This window comes from Olea europaea, chromosome 10, assembly GCF_002742605.1.
Source record: "Olea europaea var. sylvestris chromosome 10, O_europaea_v1, whole genome shotgun sequence".
NCBI classification, from domain to species: Eukaryota; Viridiplantae; Streptophyta; class Magnoliopsida; order Lamiales; family Oleaceae; genus Olea; species Olea europaea.
The window spans coordinates 7,899,380-7,923,881 of NC_036246.1; the positions used below are offsets into that span (position 1 = coordinate 7,899,380).

Genomic DNA, 24,502 nt, shown 5'->3' on the forward strand with positions numbered 1-24,502 from the left:
AATTGTGCTGGGCGAACTAAAACTTTTTTGCCACTTTTAAAGCTGAAAAACCAGGATGAATTCGTCTGAAAAGAAGAGCATCAAAAGGCTTTTGAAAGCCTAAAGACATATTTATCAAGTCCACCAATGTTGGTGTCACCAATCCAAGGACGGCCAATGAAAGTGTATATATCGGCTGAACAAGAATCAATAGCTGGTCGTGGAAGAAGACCAATTTGGTGAAGAAAGGGCAATTTACTATTTGAGTAGACAGTTAACAAAATGTGAATGTATTACTCTGCCATTGAAAAATTATGTCTTGCATTGTATTTCACGTGTACGAAATTAAGGGCTTATTTACGGCCCGTAACCGTTTATTTGATTACTAGAGTAAATTTGGTTAAGTATATGTTCTCTCGCCCTATTTTACATCAGAGGGTAGGCCTCTGGATGTTAGCATTATCAGAATTCGAAATACAATACATACCCCAAAAGGCAATCAAAAATCAGGTTTGGCTAACTTTCTGGCCGATCATCCATGCCTTGACATGCCTGAGGAAATTGAATTAGAAATCAATTCATTCGAATTAAAACCTTGGATTTTATATTTCCACGGGTCGAAAACCTCTAAAGGTGCAGAAGTAGGAGTAGCATTGATAAATCCTTTAGGGATTTGTTACAAGTTCACATTCACTTTGGATAGGATGTGCACCAACAATCAAGCCAAATATGAAGCCTTAATCGTGGACTTAGAATTAATGATAGTTATGGAGGTAAAGAATGTGATCGTTAGAGGCAATTCTCAATTGGTAATTCACCAATTGATCGGTGATTTTAAGTGCCAAAGTGATTTCATTATAAATCAATATGAAATCGCCGAAGAATTGTTGGAACAATTCGACCAAGTAGAGTTTCAATGTGTTAATAGGATGTATAATGACATAGCAAATGAGTTGGCCCAGATGGCCTCAGGGTATTCCAAGGTTTTAAATTGGAAATCTATTTATGAATATGGAGTAATATTGCCCGTAGTCTAAAGAAGGACGAGAAGGATTGAAATTCATTGCATATAAGATGGAGATACAATAGATTGGAGGGCAGAGATTAAAAGGTTCCTTAAAGAACCTAATAAAGGAGGTATTAGAAAAATGAAGTTGCGTTTGCTAAACTATACACTGATAGATGGAGAGTTGCTTAAGAAATGCTCTGATGGTATATTACTAAAATATTTAAGTTTGCAAGAAGCCAGAACAATCATGACTGAAGTGCATGAAGGGATATGTGGAGCTCATCATACTGGCAAAAAGATGAGATGGTTAATTATTAGGAATGGATATTTTTTGCCCAAGATGGGAGAATCATGTGTTCAATATGCGAAGAGTTGTCTAGCATGTCAAAAGCATGATCCAATACAAAAAGCGCCAACAAGAGAAAAAGACACCCATTATTAAACTCTGGCCGTTCAAGGGTTGAGCAATAGACCTGATAGGGAAGATTTATCCCCCATCGTCCAAGCAACATACCTTTGTTATAGTCGCGACTGATTTTTTTACTAAGTGGATAGAAACGATACCTTTAAAGGAAATCACCCAAAAGAGTGTCATAGAATTTATCCGTGATCATATTATTTATAGATTTGGGATTCCACAAACTTTGATGGTAGATCACGAAACTTCTTTAAATGGAGATCAAGTGAATAAATTCTTGAGCGAGTTTGAAGTTAAATTAGTGAACTCCACACCATATTACGCTCAATCTAACGGACAAGCAGAATCTTCTAATAAGGTTTTAAAAAATATCATAAGGAAAATGATATATGAAAATGCCAAAAATTGGCACGAATGTCTAAACAAGGCCTTATAGGCTTATAGGACGTTGCCTCGGTCAAGTACCAAAGTTACTCCTTTCCAACTCACTTATGGACAGGAGGCCGTTTTGCCCATGGAAATCAATGTGCGATCAATCAGAGTGTGTTTGCAACATAAGTTAAGTGATGGTGAGTATACCGAATCACTAGTTTAAAACTTATTGGAGTTGGACGAATTAAAGTTGGACGTCCTAGATAGATTGCGAGTTCAAAAATGAAGGATGGCTAAGTTTTATAATGAAAAAGTTATAGCCAAGTCATTTAACCTGGGCGAATTGGTTTGAAAAACAATACTCTCTTTGGATAGTAAGGATCCAAAGTATGGCAAGTGGTCGCTCAATTGGGAAGGGTCATATAAAGTAAATAGCGTGTTGCCGAATGGAGCTTACCATTTAGAAGATTTAGATGGCACCAAGCACATGAGGTTCATTAATGGCAAATATTTAAAAAAATATGTTCCTTCCTTATAGGAGAATGAACAAATAAAAGCGTAATCAAATTGCGTTGAATGATCGTAGATAAATAGGGTCAGAACGAAATACGTTCAAATAAATTCATTTATTATCAAATATACATTACAAATTGTGAGATACAAAATACTAAATGCTCTATAAGCTAGAATTGAGAGCAAACTTATTTCTCGGTCAATCACCAAGCAAGAGGGTGAACCGGCTTTGGTCGCCGTCCTGATCGCACTGCTGCAAGGGCAGGCAGAGAGGTTGAGAAGCACTCTCAACAAGCAAAAAGGAAGAAAAGCACCCCCAAATCGCCTGCCTAATCGCATTGCTGCAATAATGGGCAAGGAGACTGAGAAGCACTCTCAGCAAGCAAAGTGGCCTGAAAAGCATCCTCAAAAATTGTCTTCCATCATTGAACTCCTTATAAAAAACATGGAGATGATGGGAAGAACTTTGCTGGCCAAAGAATATTTTCTATATCTCTCATACCAAAGTTGACATCAAAACAGATAGCAAAATGGGCGGATCAAATGATCATTTCTATGGAAGACGAAAATTTTCGATCAATTGTTGAAATGTCAAACAACGGCAGCAAATTAGTTTTTGAAGAAAAAATGAAAATGAAAATGATGAGTGTGAAATACACACGCATTTATAGAGGCTTGAAGGTGAAAAGACAGAATGTGAATGGCCACATTCGTGCCTAATAACTGAAACATCTTGGAAAAAGAGACGAAAATACCAAGGAAGAATGTACATGAATCTTAACATAAAGCAATTAAATGCTTGGAAGGTTGACAATTAAGTACAACGTCAATCAATACGCAAGTAGACAAACTATTCATTCATTAATGACGATAACTGTTGTTACATTCAAAATTAGAAATGGCAATTAGTACGAAGTTACAAAAGGAAAGTTAGTACAAAGTTACAAAAGGAAAGTTAAGGCATTAGATGTCTTAATTACAATTCACCCCAGGCCAAACGAATTCTTTCCCTAAGTTTTCGCCAATCTTCGCTCTGCTGAGAAGAAGCGATATTTAATTCAGCTACAAAATCGTTATCAACTTCTAGCTTTTTGTACTGCTCAACCAAAGACTTGGTTCGTTCAATTCTTTGGGAAGCATTATGCTTTTTAGCAGTCATTCTCGCCCTACAGTCGTCCATTTTTGCTTGAAGCTCCTTCATCTCTACAGCCAAACATGTCATCAAAGAGTCTTCGATCATAACGTCGAAAGAGATTTCTTTTAATTCATCCTCGGCTTTGTTAATCTCTAGAAGCAAAGACTCTTTTTCAGATGCAGCACGAAGGTATTGAGTACTCCTGGCCTTCAGTTCAACATTTTTGGCTAGCAAGGAGAGGATGTCAGAGTGAACAACCTTCAACGTCGCTTTAAAGTCAGCAGAAACATTGAGCGATGGAAGTGTGAGTGCTTGCGCCAATTTTGCACTCAACAGCTCAAACTTATCCTTATGTTTAGTAGCACTAGCCTGGCCAATATCCATGTCCATGAAAGACACGTACTCAAAATACCGACTGCTTGAGAAACTTCATATTTTCCTCTGAAGAAGCAGAAGGATGACTGGTTGAAGTAGGGCGAGACATCTTGACATGTCCCCAGGAAGTAAACAAATCCTGGATGGAACGCACAATGTCATCAGCATCCTGCAAAGAAAATGTCAACATTGAGGACTTTCACTACAATAAACAAAGCGAAAATGAAAGTGAAGCAAAAGGTTACCTCATCAGCAATCTTGGGAAGTTCAGGCATATCACCAGTTAGCTCCACCACCTGTGGGGACTTCCCCTTATCTGGGCAAGAAGACTCTGCCACAAAGGGCAGGCCCATGGGAGCCTCTGCATAATTCAAGAAGTAACGAATCAGAAACCAGTAGCACAAGCAAAGGTAAAACATCAAAATATGTATTACCTTCTGGTTCGACCTTTCTATTGGTTGTGATGAAGGTTCCAGGACTAAGGGTTTCTCTTTAAGCATAATCCCTTCATCAGCTGGTTTGGATGAAGCAGCTTCAGCAGAAGATGATGGAGTAGGGGCTACCAAAACCAAAGCCTTCAAAGGAGAGGCTGAACTTTTCTGAGGAATTCAGGTAAACCATTAGTACATAAAAAAGTATGTTTGTGTATAAACAAATTCAATTACCTTTCTCCTAAGGATGAGAGGAGCGTCATCATCTTCATCATTATCATCCTGCAAAATGGGAGATGCTGAAGCTGACTGTTTGCAGCTTAAAGCACCTTTAGCTGCAGCAGCATTCGTAGGTAGAGAAACAGATAGATGGATAGAATGTTTAGCGCGAGCAGGGGAGGAAGGATTCCTAATGGACACAGGGGTGACCAAAATAGGAGAAGTAGAGGAAGTGCCTGGTTGGTCCAGTAAATGGAAGGCATGATTAGCATCAGCTGCAAACAATCGGCATTTTACTGATGGCCAAAGCTGTTCAAAAAGAGGATTGACAACACAGCTAGAATTGAAAGGGGCTAATGAAAATTTGCTCGTCAAAAGAATGTTGCGAGCATCTATAGCTTGTGCCTCTGCCTTATTAATAGTGTGAAAGCGGTCTGTCAAATTTTTGGAATAACAAGGAGGAACAGGCCAAGTTTGGCCAAAACCAAGTTGGCGAGCAAAAAATCGGGGAGCATATATCTCAACCCCAGCTTTGGCATTGGTTCCAGTTAAGATATCATGGAACAATTTTCTCCCAATCAATAACTGAACCCAAACAAGCAGAGAGGCACCCACACTGTCTAGGGTGGATGGATTTTGCACATAATCTGGAGTCAAGTGAGCAGGAAAAGGAAAGAAAGAAGGAATCGAATTTAAGGTATAAAAGAATGAAAAAATGTCCCTACTGGACATATTTACAGGGGTCAGTGGATCAATGGCTAGCCCATAGCAGCTAGCAGAATGGTGGAAAATATGCTCTCAACCACAGTTGAGTGAACCAAAGGAGGACACTGCCAGTGGGAGATGCACCATTCTTCAGTTGAAACTGAAGGGAAGCCATGCCTCTATAAAGGGTGCTAAAAAGAAGGAACATAAGTTCAAAGGCCTACCACGCGCCAATTCATGCGCTATGGGTAAGTAGCTTATAGAAGGTTTCATACTTGACACGCAAAGAATATATTTACAAAGCCAAATCTAAAGAAAGGCCACACGCTCAGCATGGGAAGGTTCAGTGCTTGAATGATTATAAAAGCCTTGCAGGCTTGAATAGGACTCAGTAAGTTTCTTGTCAAATTTCGGGGCAACACTGGAAATCAAGATATCAGGAAAGATGGTATCGCTCAAAGGCGGAAGATTTACTAGGGCTCCAACATCCCTTAAAGTAATAGACATGGGACCAAGAGGAAAAACGAAGGTGTTATACTCAGAAGACCAAAAACTCAAAGCAATAGGAAAAAGCACTGGGTCAAAAATTGGGGGTTGAAGAGAAATTTCTAATAAATCTGAAATCCTGGCACGATCAAAAATCGCCTTGGTGGGGCCATGACTCACAAGACGTGCATGTCATCTACGAAAAATAACATCAACTTTGGGTCAAGTGCGAATACCTTTTTCGTGAATCAGTCTCAATGGCAGAGAGTTCAGGAACGGAGGACCTTGAGTGTAAGGGAACAGCTGACCCACCGCCACTTGTCCAACGGCTTCGGCATTATTAAACGATGGACCTAGATAGAATTCATTGAGGTCAGCATTAACTTGAGCAAGGAAGTTTGGATTTACATACGGCCTAGTAAGGATTTTTTGGAAATCTTCGAAACTAAAAGAATCATCAGATTGAGTTTGTGAAGTCGCCATTGGAAACAAAGTACAGTTTTGATAAGGTTTACCTGAGAAACGTAGCAAAGAAGCAAGAAGATGAACAGTAAAATAGCAAGGAGGAGGCACGAAATAGAGAGACGTGGTTTAATGGTGCAATGAAATGGTGTGTCTTTTGGGTTTATAAAGGTTTGTAACGTTGTACCTTTTCAGGCTGTAGAAGGAAATAATGATTGAAATTCTTGGGAATTTCAAATATTGCTAGAAAAAACAAAGTGAATATGGCAAAGATTAATAATTGGTATTAATTCTGCCATATTGGGGGGTAATTGTTGACACGCTAAAAGTGTATTATTGTATTAAAGCACTACTTGATATATTTGTAGATTGTTGAGGCAAGTCCATTGAAGAATTTTTGGGTTCAATTTATATGGCTAAAAATGGAGAAATATTTTGCATTGATAGTATTAATTGACAAGTGAGAATTTTCCAATGAAGTAGTTGTATGATGACCTAGAAATTTCTTCTTCTTGTTCAAATCGTTATTCCCTATTGCATTTTTATAGTAATTATTTATCAATGGAAGATTCGCCAATATTATTGGCCAACAAGTTAGTATGGAATTGATGTGTAGTATTCAAAGATCTCATTCTTCTTTTAGTCTTCATTCTGTGCATTCTTTTCATGTCCCTATTCTAGTTTCTTTGATGATCATTGGATTTCCAGCCACCGTGTGCATACGATTTCTTTGCAAAAGTAAAGGCAAGACCGATTACAAAATGGAACAATCTACTAAGGTTTTTTTGTTCAATTATTTTATGGATTAGTCCGTAAAGAATCTAATAATATTCCTCAATAACTAGAACTGAAATTTGGCTTGACTTATGTGTCTTTTTTGTGATTAATATTGTTGCTTTCAGCAAAACAAAGTCAATTACAAAACTATGACAAGCACAAGAAATTCCTACATGTATTCTATCGAAAGTACTTTGAATATGAAAAGCTCTTATACCAATTGAAAGTTTAGATTTAGCCAATTAATTTTGATCCAACGTGGGAAATTATACAATTAAAAGCAACAAGTCACTTTTTAATTGTTTTAGACGGTTAATCAATCACGTCAGATTATCCTATGATTTGAATGCCACAATCAATAATAAGAAAGTAATATAAACAACACAAAATATGTTGACAGAGAAAACCCAGTTGGATAAAAACTCCGGGACCAAATCAGTCACCTTCACTATAGACAATATGAACTTATAGTATGATCTAGCCTAAAAAACCCCCTAATCTAGCTGATCTAGTTCTTACAATCTCCAAAATCCATAGGAACGTACTTTACTCACGCCTATTCCCGATCTTCTGAAATTCGCTATCTCCTGTAGATCATTAAGAAAATCTTGTTCTTATACTCTTCTTGTACTTCTGATCCAACATCTCTCAATTTCCAGCAACCTCTGAAAATTATTGAGAAAGTACCTTCATGTACATGTATAGGAATTGAGTGTTCACAATTACGTGAATTTGATAATTTCCCAAAGTTGCGGTTGAATGATCTCAAAAATTAAAGGATAATCTCAACTCTTGAATGTATTCTTGGATCTTGGAATGATGTTATGAAGAAGTAATATAATGAACAACCACACACAAAATGTGTTAGGGCTTGGGTATTTATAGTATGAGGTAATGAGGTAGCATCGGCAAGATAAAACTTTTGAAAAACGTGAACTAGGGTTTCATACGTAAAACTGTTGCTCGAGCTCTAGGCCAACGACAGATGAGTAGCTGCTGAGTAGTTTTCAGTATTTTTACCATAACATTCTCATTCAATGTCTGGTTGAGGTGATTCAAAGTATGTTAAAAAGATAACTCAGTGGGCTATAATTATTTTAAAGTAGCCTTGTCACATTCCAATTTATTCTATGTGAAAATACATTGCAAGTTACGATTCAGAGTTTGGAACATAGTTTGTGCAGCTCTTTGACACTCTTTAGACTTCTAATTGCATTTTCTTGATCATATGTGATATTCCTGGACTCCTTCAAGGACTATACTACCAATCACAACTCTTTTGACTTTAATTAGAACTCAATAACTCATATTTTAACTTTGATCACAACTCGATAAACTTCTAATACAATTTGACTAAGACTTAATTTTGTCTACGAAATTGTCAACACAACATAAATACTAATAGAATATATCACATATAGTTTTCATGAAGTCAAGTCTGGGGTGGAGTGGGAGTGGGAGTGGTGTTTGATCTCTTCTCAAGGTCACCCAATTCAAAAATAAAGAGCATGTTTAAGTGTTCAATTTTACTTATAAATAAGAATTAAAAAAGTACGTGTCTATATATATACATATAACATTTAAGCCTTTGGCCTACCCCGTATGACTATCATCACTTTAGCCATCTTGACATATGATGTATAAAGACAACCAAATACCTTGATGAATCAAGCATACTCCGCGCCAATTAGTGTTCGAGAAAACAAAATCCTCTACCAAGTCAATAAAACAAGTAATCTTTGTTTAACAAGTCTTTACTTAATATTAATCTCCAATCTGCATTTTCAGAAAACCCTTTTCACAGTACATCTGACTTCAAATAATATATAATCTTACAATAATAAGATATTTGGAACTATAAAACTAATTTGCACCCACCGTATCATTCCAAACCTTTATTGAGTAGTTCCGATACTGTTGGGTTTTGATACCCAATAAATTTCAGGCAATAATGTTAAAACGATGTTTGATAATTTATGTTGACACCTTAGTGATGGCTCGATCCAAAAAACAACTTAATTAAGATAATTTTGCTCGTGGCCCAACACTCGTGGATGACCCAAGTTAATGTTTGGCTATGGATTGGTGGTGATATATTAATGAATCATTTACTTGGTTATTTTTGGTTTAGGTTGGTGGCACATTTACCTTTCGGCCCATTTGTTGATCTAAACCTAATCCATTATATATATTTACAGTTCCAAGCCAGTTTAGTGCATGTGTTTGCATAGCAAGAGAAAATGTGAGGGCAACCGTCTTGGAGGATAGTTCAACCATTGCTACCTCTAATCTCTTCCTCCTTCGTGGGTACATTTAATCACCAGCTAAGTCTATCCTTTGTGGGCAAAACTTGTGGCAACCGGAATATAGGAATTATGGGTCCGAGCCGAGATCATTTGGTGTTCATTTCGTAAGTTTTACTGAGCCTGGATCGAGGACCCTCGAAGATTTTCGTGATAAATGGCATAGAGCTTGTGTAGTTAAGAAATTTGTGATTTTTCCATGCCAAAAACGACTCGAAGTGGCCAAAAATGAGGTTGGAAAATAGGGATGGAAATTGTCTGGTTTCTAAATTTTTTGGCCAGACCTACAAATGCATTTTTCAGCCAAACCAGTGGCCAATTGGAGAAACGGAGACTATCGGTGGACTCAACAAATGGAGACATAACTCGTGGAGGAGCGTGTGGTAGCCGACATCGACGCGTAGAACTCCGACACTAGCCCATGCCGATGCGTGAGGTGAATTCCGGTAACAACATCAAACGACAGAGTTTTGCCAACGATAAGACGGACCCTACGGTGTTGTCGGATTTCAATTTTGAGCAATATGATGAAATTTGAACGATTTTGCCCTTCGATATTTGGGTGTTGGGTGCTATTTCGTGTTACCGCCGCTGATGGGAACTTTGTGAGGATAGTGGTTAGTTCTAAAGCAGTGAATTCGCATATCTCTATATTTATGAACCTTCCGAAATCGTCGGCTTAGTATCACGTTCTTTTCATTTTATTATTGTAGTTTCCAGAAGTTTTCGCAACTCAATCATAGATTATGGAATCATAAAAAATTTGACCTTTTTGAACTCTACATGTAACCCACTAGAGGCCCGAGAAACAAAGAGATCGTGTAGGGTAATAATTTACTTTTCCCGTTAGAAGTCATCATGTGGGATGACATTAGGATTGTGGTTACCGTAAAGGGGTCACTACTGTCTGTTGCTAGACCTAGGAATTAAGTTGTTAATTATTTGCCTTGAATTTTTTGTAAATTTGTTCCCAATTAATTTTTTATTATTAGGGCATCTCCAACCACAACACCATTGCACCATTTTGCACCGTTTTTTGGTACAAGATTGCTCCAACCCAACACTATTCACTTTGCACTATTTTGCACCAAAATGGTGCAAAGTGTAAAATGTCCATTTTGCCCTTATTTAACATTTCCCAAATAAATTTGTTGAGAGTATTTATGTAATTTGTGCTATATATTTTTTACTACAATAAATTATTTTTTTTATTAATATTAATATTAATATTGTAATAATTTGTGTTTAAAATAAATTTTAAATGTAAGACATAATAATTAATAAATTAATTAAAAGATGAAAACAATTTAAAATACATCAAACACGATTATTTATTAAATTTAAGTATGCATTGTACTATTTTCTAATGGCATAATTTCATATTTTCGTTGTTGTAGTATTTTTATTAATTGTTCTATATTTTTTATATTTATTAATGAATTTAATCTTTTCCGTAATTTAGCGTAATTATTTATTTAGTAATTTATGTATTTATGAAACAATTAAATAAATAATATTTCAAATAAGTAGATTATAAAGAATAAAAAAAAGGGAAGAAAATGGTTAAACACTATTTATTTGGTGTGATTTTTGGTGTAATGGTTGGAGATGAATTTTTGTTTGGTGCAAGATTTGGTGCAAAATGGTGCAAAATTTGGTACAGGGTTGAAAATGGCCTTAGAATTGCATATAACCGTAGAAAAGTTTTGTTTGACTATTCAATGTAAATTGTATCTGTACTTTTCTTGTGGTCATTGTTGGTTGCACTTTGTGTTTTGTGTATTTTTTTGGTAAAATGACGACACATTTTGAGTCGTGTTTTTTAATGGAAAAATATGATTTTTCAATTTGACAAAATGAAAATTTTTTTTTTATAAAACTTTTGATGGCAAATATAGGTTGAAGGCTAGTGCGAAAAATAAGAGATATTATGAGACAATCTATCTTCCACCTGGAATCCATGTCAATAGCAATTTAAACCTGAGTGACGAATGGGATAACGAATTATAAAATTTAGTGATTAACGTGGTAATTTTTAAAGTTTAGTGAGCCAATGAAAACTTTACGCAAAATTCAGTGATAATGTATACAAATAACCTCAAATTCTACATGTCGCCATAACGCCATTGCTTAGAAAAATCAACTTTTGTTGACCAGTCCCACCACTTTCCCTGATCGAGAGATACCTTGCTAAAAGCATATGTTATTCAGTTGAATTTAACTTTTCAAATATGTGATAAAGTGTTTAAATTTTAGTTCTTCATTTTTCTATTTTTAGCCACCGTAACATATAAAATTAATTAATTAATTAATTAAAATTAAAAAGAATTAAAAATTAAAAAAGTAAAAATAAAAATTTATACCTAAGCATATATAGAAGAAAGAAAAATAACTGCACAAAATTTTTAATCTTTAGATTATTTTTCACTGAGCAAATTAAGAAGAGGCATCAATCTTTGAAAAAACATAAAGAGCCTCCTCACTAAATCCGTAGTACAACTTTAACACGAGTTAAACGATAAAGACATGGAGAGCTGGTGATGATGGTGGCGGCGGCCGTGACTGTGACTAGTGGTTTCTCTCTCAATCCGACACCGAATATCAAGAAAATCATCGACTGAACATGGCAGTCTAAGAGGGCCCGTTGTGTGGTAGCCATATACCTCTCGAGCTTCATCAAGAAGCATTTGAAATAGAGGATGGTATAAATATGAAATTGGGATTACAAATCTTTGAAATTTATTATCATCTGCCAATCCCACTTCCACCGCCACCCACCCTTTCTTCAACTTCATCTTCTTCTTCTCCTCTCGCATATTGCAAATATGGATTTGTATGTGTATATGTAGAGAGAGAGAGAATTCAAAGTTGGAGAGAGTACAGGGAGTTTAAGAAGACTATGGATAATTTATAGGGGCTTAAATTTGATAAAGTAATGGACGTGGGTGAAACGTACGCATACGGAATCGTTTGATTGCACTCGAAGCCTACTACACTTTCAATTTGGTCATCACTCTTGGATATCTAGTTTCCTCGTGGACGGTGGACTTTTCTTGTTTAAATAGTAAGGTTCGGTCTATGGGATTTCTTTTTCTTATAGAAAAGTTCAGCATTTTTTAAACTTTTTTCAAATCAGACAAAATACTGTCAAAGAATTAGTTTAATAAGTTCAAAAATAAATTTTTAATCAACGAAATAATTTTTGATTTTTCAAAAAAGCTATTCTATGGGTACATAAGGGGGCACATAAGGGAGTCCATCGATACCCCCCTACTAAAAGGGCGCTCGGTGTCACCCTTATGTACATTGTTATATACCATGGAATAATTCTTTTTAAAAACCTTACATAACATTCCTTAGTTCTTGATAGACATAGAATAACTTTTTGTGCGCGCGCACTTGGAACAAAAATTTATTTGTTTTAATGTAAAAAACAAGATACCTTTTATTATTTGCATATTAGTATTTTCTTGAGGTGCGATTCCAAAACGTAGTGTTCAAATCTAGATCATTCATCTTGTGCTTTCCTCTTAGTCCATTCATTTAATGGTTTATTCGACTAGATCTCTTGATGAGCAATCATGATGACATCATGTTAGTTGACACTATTCATGCACTTGTTCTTTGCTAAACAGAAATATATGCCTATAATTATCCTCTTGTTGTTAGGTCATCTCCAACCCTTCACCATTTTGTACCAAATCTTGTATCAAACTAAAAATCATCTCCAATTATTACACCAAGACAGACTTACATCAAATGAACAATGTTTAATCATTTTTTTATTCTTAATTTATTGAAAAAATTATTTATTTTACAAATACATAAATTACTAAAAGAAATAATTACTTTAAATTAAGAAAAATATTAAATTCGTTAACAAATATAAAAAATGCAGTAAAATTAGTAAAAACACTAGACAAATGAAAATATTAAATCATGCCATTAAAAAATGTAAATATTAAATCAAATAATAATAATAAAAATAAAAATGAAGATAATAACAATAATAATTGTATCAAAAAATATATAAAACAAATACCCTCCATCAATTACTTTGACAAATGGAAAAAAAGATAGCAAATTTGACTTTGTACCAAAATTTGCACCATTGTGCCTACATTGAAGAGCTTTTGCACCAAATTATGGTGAAATTTGGTGTTTTGGTAATAGCATTGGAGATGCCCTTAGTTCTTTAAACACACCATCATATGCCCTTATTTGGTAGGGATTATTAATTTAATTCAAAGTTAACAATTAATTTTAATCATATATTTTATGGGACAACTTCTGAATCATATATTTTGTCAACTTTTATTAAAATCTACTAAAAATCTTTAACATGATCGTCCATAGACGACCTAATCTATCTTGCGCAAACCAAAATAGACCATGTTTAAATTTTACAAGCCAATCAAAACTTGTAAGCTGGCCGTTCCGAGTTAATAGTTGCAAGGAGTACAACCCAAATGACACTTTTATGACTCATGATATTCTCATATTAGGTTCGAGAAGACTCAAAAGGGTCATTAATCATTGACAAAGGACAACCACGTGTTGTAATGGCATTGAAATAGAAAACGGAGTTGGAATTGGAATTGGAATTGGAAGTGGAAGTGGAAGTGGAAGGTAGCCTAAACCTTTCGGCGCAACCATTTCAATTATTCCTACTTTCAGTGTCAATCTTTTCTTCTCTCAACTTCTTGTGGCCATTGTGCAGTATCCTGATTCGGGTGAGTCAACAGAACTTTAATTCTAATCAACTCTTTCATAATGAATAAATTTGACTTCTCTTTAAATTAAGAGGTTATGCAACACGCAAATATATATTTTGAATTCAAATTTCACTTTGGAGGTTACTTATATATTGCAATTTAAACTTGTATTTGACAACATAGAAACTTTTTCCTATTTTTTGAACCCCATATTTAAAATTCATTTTAAAATTTCAACCACACATTCTTCCTATAAAATAATTTTACACATAAATTTAAAATTTTTCCTACTTTTTCCCCAAAATATTCTTTAAAAAAATTTATTTTTTATAAAATTTATTCTAAAAAAATGAGGCTCAAACACGGGGAAAAGCAAGGTATTTTGAACAGATGTCATTCATATTTGTTGTATTTCTTCTAGGAGATGAGAAAAGCACTGTCTGTTTGAATCAATACCCATAGTCATGGTGGGAGATTTTAGGAGAAATTAGTATACATAAAAATTTAGAATTCTTATAAACACTTTGTATATATTTCCTTTTTTGGGTCCCATTTTGTGGGCAGAATCATATTCACCTGTCATTGCCCAGTTTTGGCCTATTTGCTTGAAAAATATTCCCCTACACCTCTTTATATACCTCCATGAGTCATAACAACATTTTTGCACTATCACAATCCACACAGATTTCTGTGAATATTGCAAGATGGGCCCATGGGCGGATCATGCTGCAATGTCCATTCAACATGCCTGGTCCAATTCCTTGATTCCTGGTTCTAAAATCCCAATGTAAGTTAAGCGAAATGCATCTTGTTCTTGGTACTGAGGTAGTAGGTAGCATTTGTGTATATATATATGTATCTCAAACTGTGTTAAGCAAATAAATACATGTTCAAAGGGTAAAATTCCACTTTCTGTTAATGATGAAATAAATAGACAATACATAATGGTTATTCCTCATAAAAAGATCAAACTCTTAAGATGAACTCAAAGACTATATTGTAGTCCAAGTTCAAATGAGCATTTTGATCTGTGTAAAGCTCTAACAAGCAATCATATTTCAAGATTGATGTTTTCAAATGAGCCACAGTCTTGTGTGTACATGTTGAAGTACAATCTCACATCAATTAAGGATGAAATATATGAATAATCTGTAAGAAATTTGATTATTCCTCTTTACAAAGGCCAACCTTTAAGAATAATACTCTATAATACTCATACATGTATAGAATATAAAAATCTAAAGATGATGAAAAAAAATCCAAAAATTTTAAGTCGTTTAGTGACTAATAAACCATATTTTTGAAATAATATAAGTTCAGAAAATGAAAAGTTTCTTTTCAAGAGGCGTGCAACTTAACAAAGGGCTTTCAATTATTCAAATAAACTATAGAAAACCTTGCAGTTTCATCTCTTACACAAATGTTTGAAATGAACATTATTGTATCTTTATGTAATAAAACGTTGAAAATTATTGAGACTTGACTTTACTTGAAGTTCGAAAATATCAAGATCTAAAAATGAACATTGCAACCAAGCATACTTCCCATCCATCGATTTATCCATCCATCAATCCCTACAAAACCTTGTGCCGTATACACATGTTCATCGTCCAAATGCCATTTATTAGACAAGTTTAGTAAGCTAGACTGGAAATAATTAAACTCAACAATAGACAAATATACTACATTCATCTTAATCATATATTTTATACAGCTCAACATATCAAACACACCTATTAAGGAGTCAAAAAACAGTCGAACCTTTTTAATTTCCTAGTCATTTCCATGTTTCAACTTTAACTCTCCATCACAGTATGCTTAGAGCTCAATGAGATAATGGTAGATAACAGATATAAAAGCATGTTTGGCAACTGTGAACAGAAATGAGTGATAAACTCTTTTTGAATGAGGGAACTGTCAGTATTACATACCTAATTTCAAATAATCAAACAAAATGCTTCTGGGAATCCTTGCTGTAATTGAAGCCTCGCCAAGGCATCACTATAGACCAATCTATTTCGACCGAGTCTTATTCTTGACTAATGAAGCCATCCGGTTAGCTAGCTCTTCCTCTTCTTCAATTCTTCTCCTTCGTGCTTCTTCCTTTTGTCTTTGCATCAGTTCCAACTCTCGCAGTCGTTCTTCCTCTTTTCTCTGGAATTCCAGAGCTTCTCTTCTCTGAGACTCTTCTACCCTTCGACGATTCTCTTCAAGCATCTTATCAAGCTCCTCTCTCTCCTTTCGAGCTTGCTCCTGTTGATCAGAAGCATTTCAGTACAAAGACGTCTCAAAGGAATAGAATGTAACAATAAACCATTCCTATTGATTTTGTTTTGCAGCAATTAGCAGCAAAAATTTAGCAAATCAATATTTAAATACACTGGAAGCTCACAAGTTCAATGATTCAACTAATGTAAGTGCAAGTAGATTTCAAGAGCAGAACATTAAGAAGCAACCGGAAAATTGAGAAATTTTTACATAAAAAATTTAATGCTAACTTGTCACATGCACCCAAAAAAAAGGTCTCTGCTTTCTGCGTCTTCCACTCGTGTGGTTAACAGGTGACAAATGAAGAGAATAAATTCAAGAACTAAGTCAACAATAACAGCAACAACGGCAAAATCCTTGAAACGAAAACACAGCATTCCTCCAAAGTCACAACCATGAAAGAAGAAAGCGAGAGAAAATATTTTTCCTTTATTTGGCACTTCATCAGGCACAGATGTTTTTTAGATGATGCTAAAGCCCTATATGGCACCAATTTGGGATTAACTACAACATTTAAAACAAACAAATCAAAAGAAGTGGAGCAACATTAAACTGGTATTACATATGTCGAACACTTCATCAGGCGCAGATGTTTGTTTGATGATGCTAAAGCCCTATACAGCACCAATTTGGGATTAAAACAAACAAATCAAAAGAAGCGGAGCAAGATTGCACTGGTATTAATATGTTGCATCCGTTCAACAATAGTACTCGTGCATTTGCACTGCAAAATCAGTCAAATTTCCAATATGAATAATCAGTCACCTCAATAATATTAACGAACCAAAAATATAAATCTCCACATTGGTAATTTCCCAACATCCATATCTGATAATATGATACAAAACCCTTCCAATCGAGCAGGACTCTACAACACTACTCATCAATGCGTACAAACTAATGTGTGCACATCATACATGCAAAACCACAAATCTTCATCACTATCATCCTAATAGAATCACAATATTATCATTAACAGTCTAATGGACACTGGCATGTGCAACAATGTTAGATGAAATTCACTTCTGGTCAAGGAAAATGCAGGTAACTTTCTCACACATTTGGAGGGACGGCAATGCTATGGCTGATTAGATAGCAAACGCAGGCCTTAGAACATATAAGATCTTTTAACCTTGAGAACTTAAAATGGGAAATCACAGATATGGTAAACTTACATAAATGGAACCTTCCTAGTTTACAAGCTAAAGAGATAGATGATTTGTATTGTAAATGCATTCTTTTATTCTTGACTAAATAGTTAATCAGTAAGTGTTTTTTTCTTCTTCATTCCTCATTTGTACTCGCTTGGACGTAAGTCAGTATGTTTCTTCTTTGTATTCACTTTTCAATAAATATACTTAGTAGGGAATGATGTCAATCCCCCCCACTCACTCGTAAGTGTGATGGCCTAAAGATCCATCTCTGTGTTGCTTGAGTGGACTTTCAAGAAATAAAAAACACTTTCATCTCAAGTTACTGAATTATTTGTCTGCCATCATCATCGAGGTCGGAACATCAGAACCTCTTTCCAAACGTTAAATGCTGACACTCTTTACGAAGTAATTCATTCATAGCACCATATAGGACCATCATGCTCTAAATCTTAAGTTATCACATTATATCTTCAGTTTTTTGTATCATGTACAAATGCGATAATTAAATATACAGGCCAATGCAGATTACTGCTGGCCAATTGTGCCAACGCAAAACGGAAGATCCTGTGCAGATCTAAAAACTTACTCTCGCATATCAAATTCCTTTTTTCTCCTGCCTAAATTTTTTTGCAATTACAGAAATCTACAAATAAACTGAAGAGTTTTAAACAATTTATGAGCAGTACACATAGCAGAGGCACCACACAAATTCATATAATATTTTGCAAACCAAGTAAATGCAAAGAGGCATGATGTTCTTGTTGGGTATCCGCCCCATGTCTCGGGGTAGATCAAAGGTCCCAGCCCAACAAATTTGTTTGTATACTTAAAAAGACCCAATGCTAATTATGATTGAGAATGAAATTAACAAGGAATTTTAGTTAAAATCCTAATTTATCCAGGAAACCTTGCACATTATCTTTACCTGTGCCTGAAGAAAAAGGAGAGTTGTTACAACCCAATTTTTTCTAGTCAAAGGTCAAATAGGGACTAAAATGAAATAAATTATTTTATTGGGGCTTGATTTATTATGAAAAACATTTTTGAGGGGTTTAAGATGATAAAATTTAAAGTTGGGGTTTATTTTTCTAATTTTGAAAGTTAAGGATTTAATGTAGTTTTAAACGAAGGTTGGAGGACTTGATTGCAATTATGGGTAAGAATGGAGTACATGTGACAATTGATTAACCCTTTACACATTTTTTATTTCCATTTTTACATACATACACACGCAGCAACTTGAAGAAACGGGCAGAAAAGAAAAATTGGGAAGGAAAAGAAGAAAAAGAGAAAGAAAAGGAGAAAAAGAAAGAAGAAATGAGGAAGAAATTGGGTACCTACATCTATTTATTTATTTTTTTTCAAGAAGTAAAGGAATAATTTGTGTTGAATTTCTAAGGTTTTAACTTGTGGTTTAAATTTTTAGATTTAGGAGGATTAGAGTACAAATTGGAGCTCAATTTTGTTGATTCTTTAATTTCCAATTTCATTAAGGTAAGAAATACCAATTTTTGGGCAAACCATAGAATTTTTATTTGGGACTCTTGATTAAGTATTGTTAGTAGAAATGATTGTGGTGATGAAATATTCAAATGAGAGCTTGAGTTTATGGAGCAAAATGAAAGTTAAGTTGGTTGAGCTGTGTTAGTTTTCACTAGATTGAATGGTTTAATTAATTTTCATGCTTGGGATGAAGGTTATTTTGATGAATTAGTTATTAGTAAACGACTGGAAAGTGAAATTAGCTCCGATTGATTAAAGAAATATTTGGGAAATTTATTCTAGTATTGAGATATATTAATTTAAGTATTATATCATTAGAGATAAAAGGAATCTTGATTTGATAATGGTTAAATTGATTATTTTTTATCGTATTTCAAGTGGTGAAAGGTGATTGGAAAAGCTTACCAACCATCCTAGGATATAGCTTATAATATGTGAGTGGAAAAGCTTATTTTTCAAAAATAAGTATTTATTAAATTTATATTAGATTAGAAAATTAATTATTTCATATAGTTGGTCGACATCATGATTTTTAGAATAAAGTAGATTTTAAGTTAGTTCTTTTAAAGTTAAATTTAGTTCACTTAAATCATCTCATTAGCATGCTACATGAGTATTAAATATTTCAACATATTTAAAGTTATTTTTAAAAATCACCAGAAAATAACCTGGTGATTTTACCCTAATCTGCACTTGTGTGAATATGTTTCCACAGTGTATGACCCTGTATGGTTATTTTACCCACTCTGCAATGGTGTGAATGTGTTCCCACAATCTATGATTAGTTATGGTTATTTTACAAGCTTTACATTATTGTGAATGTGTTTCCATAGTGTATGCCCAAATTATAGCCTTTGGACAGCTCTGCACACGTATGACCAGAATTTCAGAATTGAATAACCTTGCCATGCATATTGAGATTAATCGATACATGAGTATGGTTACTCTTGATACCTTTTTTGTGTGATTTTTCAGTAGTATACAGCTTATCAGATTTCAAATTACAAAATTTAATTCATTTAGTTCAAAGAATAAAGATTTTAGCTCATAGTACTCTGAAATGATATTCTTATTATATATTAGTTTTAGAAAGTTGGCATAAATGGAAAAAAAATACTTATTTGCGAAATATCTACTGACTAAGTTACAATTTTATATATTTTGTCACCGTTTTTCTTATCAAATAGTAACCGAGTTAGCAACATTGGAATCTATTGATTTACCAAGTTGAACTACACAGTCGTTATTTGTATGATTTATCTTTTCAGTTTATACAGTTCATATTTTTGGGATACATACATTTTTGTCAAAAAATGTATCCATATCATGGGCTCACTACATATTTGCTATCTTTTGAATATGTTAGTCGTTTAGAGTCTTTTGGCTAGCTAAGAAGTGTAAATTTCATTCTTATGTACTTTATTTTGAATAGTTTGTATTTGAAGGGACTGGTATACCCTATTTTAAATTATATGTACAGATTTGAGAAAATTAATTTTTGTTCAGGTAGTTTAGTCCAGAGGAAACTTTGTCAAAATCCCTTTAAAAATTTATCAAAGTCAAAGCAGGTCAAGATTGCCTTGATGGTAGGTCCAACACTTAGCTGGTATCTACCATTGGAAATGGCAATAGTCCCACTAGGACTTTTATTCAACATCTCATTTACTATATATAGGATGAAATGACGAAAATTGGAATGTTCAAGAAGACAAATCCAACTCCAATAAAGGGAGAAAACATAAAGCAACAAACAGGGAAATTCTCACAATTCTACCAGCTTATGCATTCGTTGATCAAACGTTGATATTCAATATTTCGTAGTCCGAACATTGTGAAATTCGGACAACATGTTTGCATTTTTATCTTATCACTCCTTTGTCCAAACGCCATGAAATTTAGACAAACTCACTGATCTTTAAATCCAATGGTATGAACAAGAACTACTCATTCATGAGAAATCACGGCCTACACAGTAGTGAATTTGTGAGATCTTTCCTTCATTGATTTTTTAGTAGCATTCCGAGAATAGTAGCTCTTAAGGAATTCCATCTTTTATAGACAAGGACCTTTTTTTTTCTCTTATTTATTTATTTTTGTGGATAGGTTATAGGCAAGGACTTTTGGGCTAAGAATTGTCGAATTCTTGATGGTTTGGTTAACCTCAAGGTTTATCTAGAGAGATCGTAGTACCATTTTGGTTAACTGTAGTGAACAGTTATTTGGAGTTGGAGTAGTAGACATAGACACATTGTTGAACCATGTTAAGTATTGTGTCGTTTATTTCGCATATTTTTTGTTTGGTGGTTGCTCTATTTGGTTATCAAATTCTCAAGAGAGAAGGAAAATTGTTTATTCCAATGTTTTGTCATTGGATATTTGCCTAATTTTCCAAGAGGAATGCTGGACAGATAGGGATTTGGTTATCAAATTCTCACGAGAGAAGGGATGTTTTGTTGTTAGATATTTGCCTAATTTTCCCAAGGGAATGCTAGAAGGACAGGGCCACGTGGCCCTGTCTGTCCAGGGCGCTGAAATGGCGCCCCGCCCCCCCACCCGGCCCGGTGCCCCCTCCAATAGGGGAGCGCCAATTAGGCCCCCTGTTTGGATAGGGCCACGTATAATCCATTTTCCCAACCGTTCGGACCATGATCATAATGACTTTTAGAAACAAATTTCTCTTTATTCTCCTATTCCTACTAATGAAGCCTGATCCTTAAAACAAAGATTTGAAAATTTTTTTTGAAAAAGAAAGCTACAAGAAAAGATATGCAAATATAAAGAAAATATGCATGACCAAATAAAAAAGGAAGGGGGGAAAAAGCAAATGCCAAGTAGCTTACTTCTTTCTGCCTTGCCTCAATCAGAGCAGCTTCCTTTTCTTTCTTTAGTTGAGCTTCAACATCATCAAAAAGTTTCTTCTGACCTCCTTTAATTCGTAAATCTATTTCTAGCTTAACTTCTTCGGAACCCAACTTCTCTTCGACCCTTTTTCGAATTTCTTCCTCCAATCTCCTTGCAGTCTCTTCTTCTAATTGTTTTAGCTCCGCCTCGTGCTGTAGTCTGAAAAAGCTCATTCAAGAGAATAGAAAATCCCAATAAATGAGAATTCTTACAAGAAACTAATGGCATTTTTTAGGACAAGAAAGGGAAGACATACATCCAGAAAGTTACACGACATGATTAAATGCATTGAAAAAATCACTCCCTGATAATCCTTCCATCCAATGAATGGAAAATACCACCACCCATAGAAGTAACTGCAACAGATTGGTAGTTTCCTTCAAAAAGCTGAGTCATATTCTAGCATTGGATAAAAACAATAGCTTATCTAAAATTGCAAAATAGAGCCATCCTCTTGCCAAGTTGAGAAGGAATAAGAGGAAAAGCAGCTGGCAAGTGAATGTTTCACATATACTCCCTCTATATCACATGGATTAAGAGATCTTATTTAATGTTATTGAAAAAGCAATTTTTGTCAATAACTTTCCTAGTTTACCTTATTTATATTTGTACAATTTCAAGATTAAATAGAAAAATTGGTTACAACTAGGCAAATTAAATTAAATGAACAAAACAAAACAAAACAAGCTCAAAATAAACAGGACTATATAATTGGACAAGAAAATAAGGCAAGTAAACCTATATAAATGGAATGGAGGGAGTGGCACAAAACAGTAAGTATTGTGAGGGAAGATAATTAAATACATAGCTATACAAGACATCAGTGATTATTCAAATACGAAGTACTGAGTCCTTACAAAAGATAAGTGATCTAATTGTTATGGCACAAACGTATGGAGTGGTGAAAATTGATGTAGACGACTCCCACTTTATTGTGAATAAGTCTTAGTGATTGTTTTTTATTGTTCAATCTAACTTATTTTTTTATGTCTTTCAAAATATAAATCTTAACGCATATGTATCTGCCCAGTTATGTGGTAGAAAAAATTAGAAGCCCTTCAACACACAATTGACTAATCTTATTGACCACTTGGATCTCTAAAGAAAGAAAACGAAGTTTTACGATTCTTGAAAGGATATTGTGATTTTACCTTTTCCTTTCTTCTTCTTCTTCCTTTCGCAATTTCTCATTTGCATTCTTGCGCTCAAGTGACGTGAGACTGGAACTACGAGATTTAGGTGGCGAAGACAAAGAAGAACTCGGACTTCTATGTCTCCTTTTATGCCTTGGGGATGGAGACCGGCTTTTGCGATGCCTCAGAGCTGGTGAACGACTTCTTCGCCTTCGTGGAGTAGCAGAATGACTTCTTCTCCTGCTATAGCAGAAAAAAATAATAATAAAAATAATTATTGAAGAGGGATTTGATTGAAAGGCCAGTAGATTAGAGGTCAAAATTGTACTCATCCATTTTACATTGGTGAGAATATGGAAATAAATCTTGAATCCAATCCAAGTAATAAATCCCCAAGTTCCCTTTGGTTTGTATAGTATCTCAAAATCCACAATGCTAAAAAAATCTCCCATTTTTCTATAGAGAAATCAAATCTTGTCAACAACAGTTTATAGAAACAGATTCGTCTCAGCAGCACTACATTGATGTCAATTAAATGATTGCAGCAAAAGTGGCAGCTTTCCTTGGAAGTCTAGAGCTACAAATTATCTCACTTCGGAAACTTCCCCTTAGGTCAAAATTGAGTTGTGAGTTATAAATTTTTTTTGGATTTTAAGCACCTTACACTCAAATAACCAATCCAACCACTTTATCCAAAACCAATTTTTTGGAAAAGTAAACTTTTTTAATATTTCCTCCACGCACAGAGTTAACAACAGCAGATAAGCTTATTAAGCCCTTGTGAGCCCCATTTTGGAAGAAAAATGTATTTTTGAATTAAAAATTTACATGTAAAATTATTAGATTAAAGATTGTATGGTTGAAAATGGGGCTCAAACAAGGGCTAAAAATTAATTTAAATCAATTGCAATTGTGTGGAGCAAACAGAAATCGCAGTACACACACGCACACACACACACACACACAAATGAGCAGGGACAACGAATGAATCGTATAGAACAAAAGCGTTGAAAATAATTGCCAATTGGTAGAGGCATGTGCTAGGTTGACCTGCTGTGAGGAGAACGAGATCGGTCACGGCGGCTGCTGCGGCGGCCGGAGTGGCGGTGAGTGATGGGTGAGCGAGAACGAGAGTATCGCCTCCTCGAGTACGACGGAGACCTCGATATACTCCGTGGCATCACTTTTTTTCCGTCTTTCTTTCCCCTCTAAAATTGAGAAGTACTCGAATCAAATCATTTCCTTGCCCGGTGTGAAAGAAGCTTGTAGTTGAATCACAGGGCAGAAGACGGGCCTGTTACGGGCCGGGTCTAATATGTTTCCGTGGGTCGGGTCAATGCGGGTTACTGAGAAATTTAGGATGGAATAATTAAGCGAAACTCTTATATTTTCAAAATTTCAATTCATAAATAATAATTATAATTTTTCTTTTCAAAAATCATAATCCAAATATTTAGCATTAATAATATTATTAAAAATTAATTTACCGCTTCTACTTTACCCTACGCACCCCTACAAAACCTAATTTACAATTTCAAAAATATATTCACTCCTACTTCACCTCCATGGTGCAGCCACTCTTCATTTTGGCAACTATTCACTCCGTCACTTTTCACGATGGTTCACTCCAATGACTCTTCTATT

The 24,502-nt window shown here is 34.7% G+C and overlaps 1 protein-coding gene across 2 annotated transcripts; it reads right to left on the minus strand.

Moving 5' to 3' along the window:
• Positions 1 to 15,569: 15,569 nt before the first annotated feature.
• LOC111401109 (uncharacterized protein At1g10890) lies at positions 15,570 to 24,126 on the minus strand. Of its 2 annotated transcripts, none has more exons than XM_023028681.1 (4): positions 23,909 to 24,126; positions 22,877 to 23,098; positions 21,665 to 21,884; positions 15,570 to 16,152 (listed from the first exon to the last, which is right to left on the minus strand). In XM_023028681.1, exons 1-4 carry the CDS (start codon positions 24,037 to 24,039, stop codon positions 15,913 to 15,915), a joined length of 813 nt encoding a protein of 270 aa, XP_022884449.1. In that variant the 5' UTR covers positions 24,040 to 24,126; the 3' UTR covers positions 15,570 to 15,912. The 2 variants fall into 2 exon arrangements, with proteins under 2 accessions (XP_022884449.1, XP_022884447.1); XM_023028679.1 differs by having other exon boundaries at positions 22,877 to 23,101; positions 23,909 to 24,111.
• Positions 24,127 to 24,502: the final 376 nt, after the last annotated feature.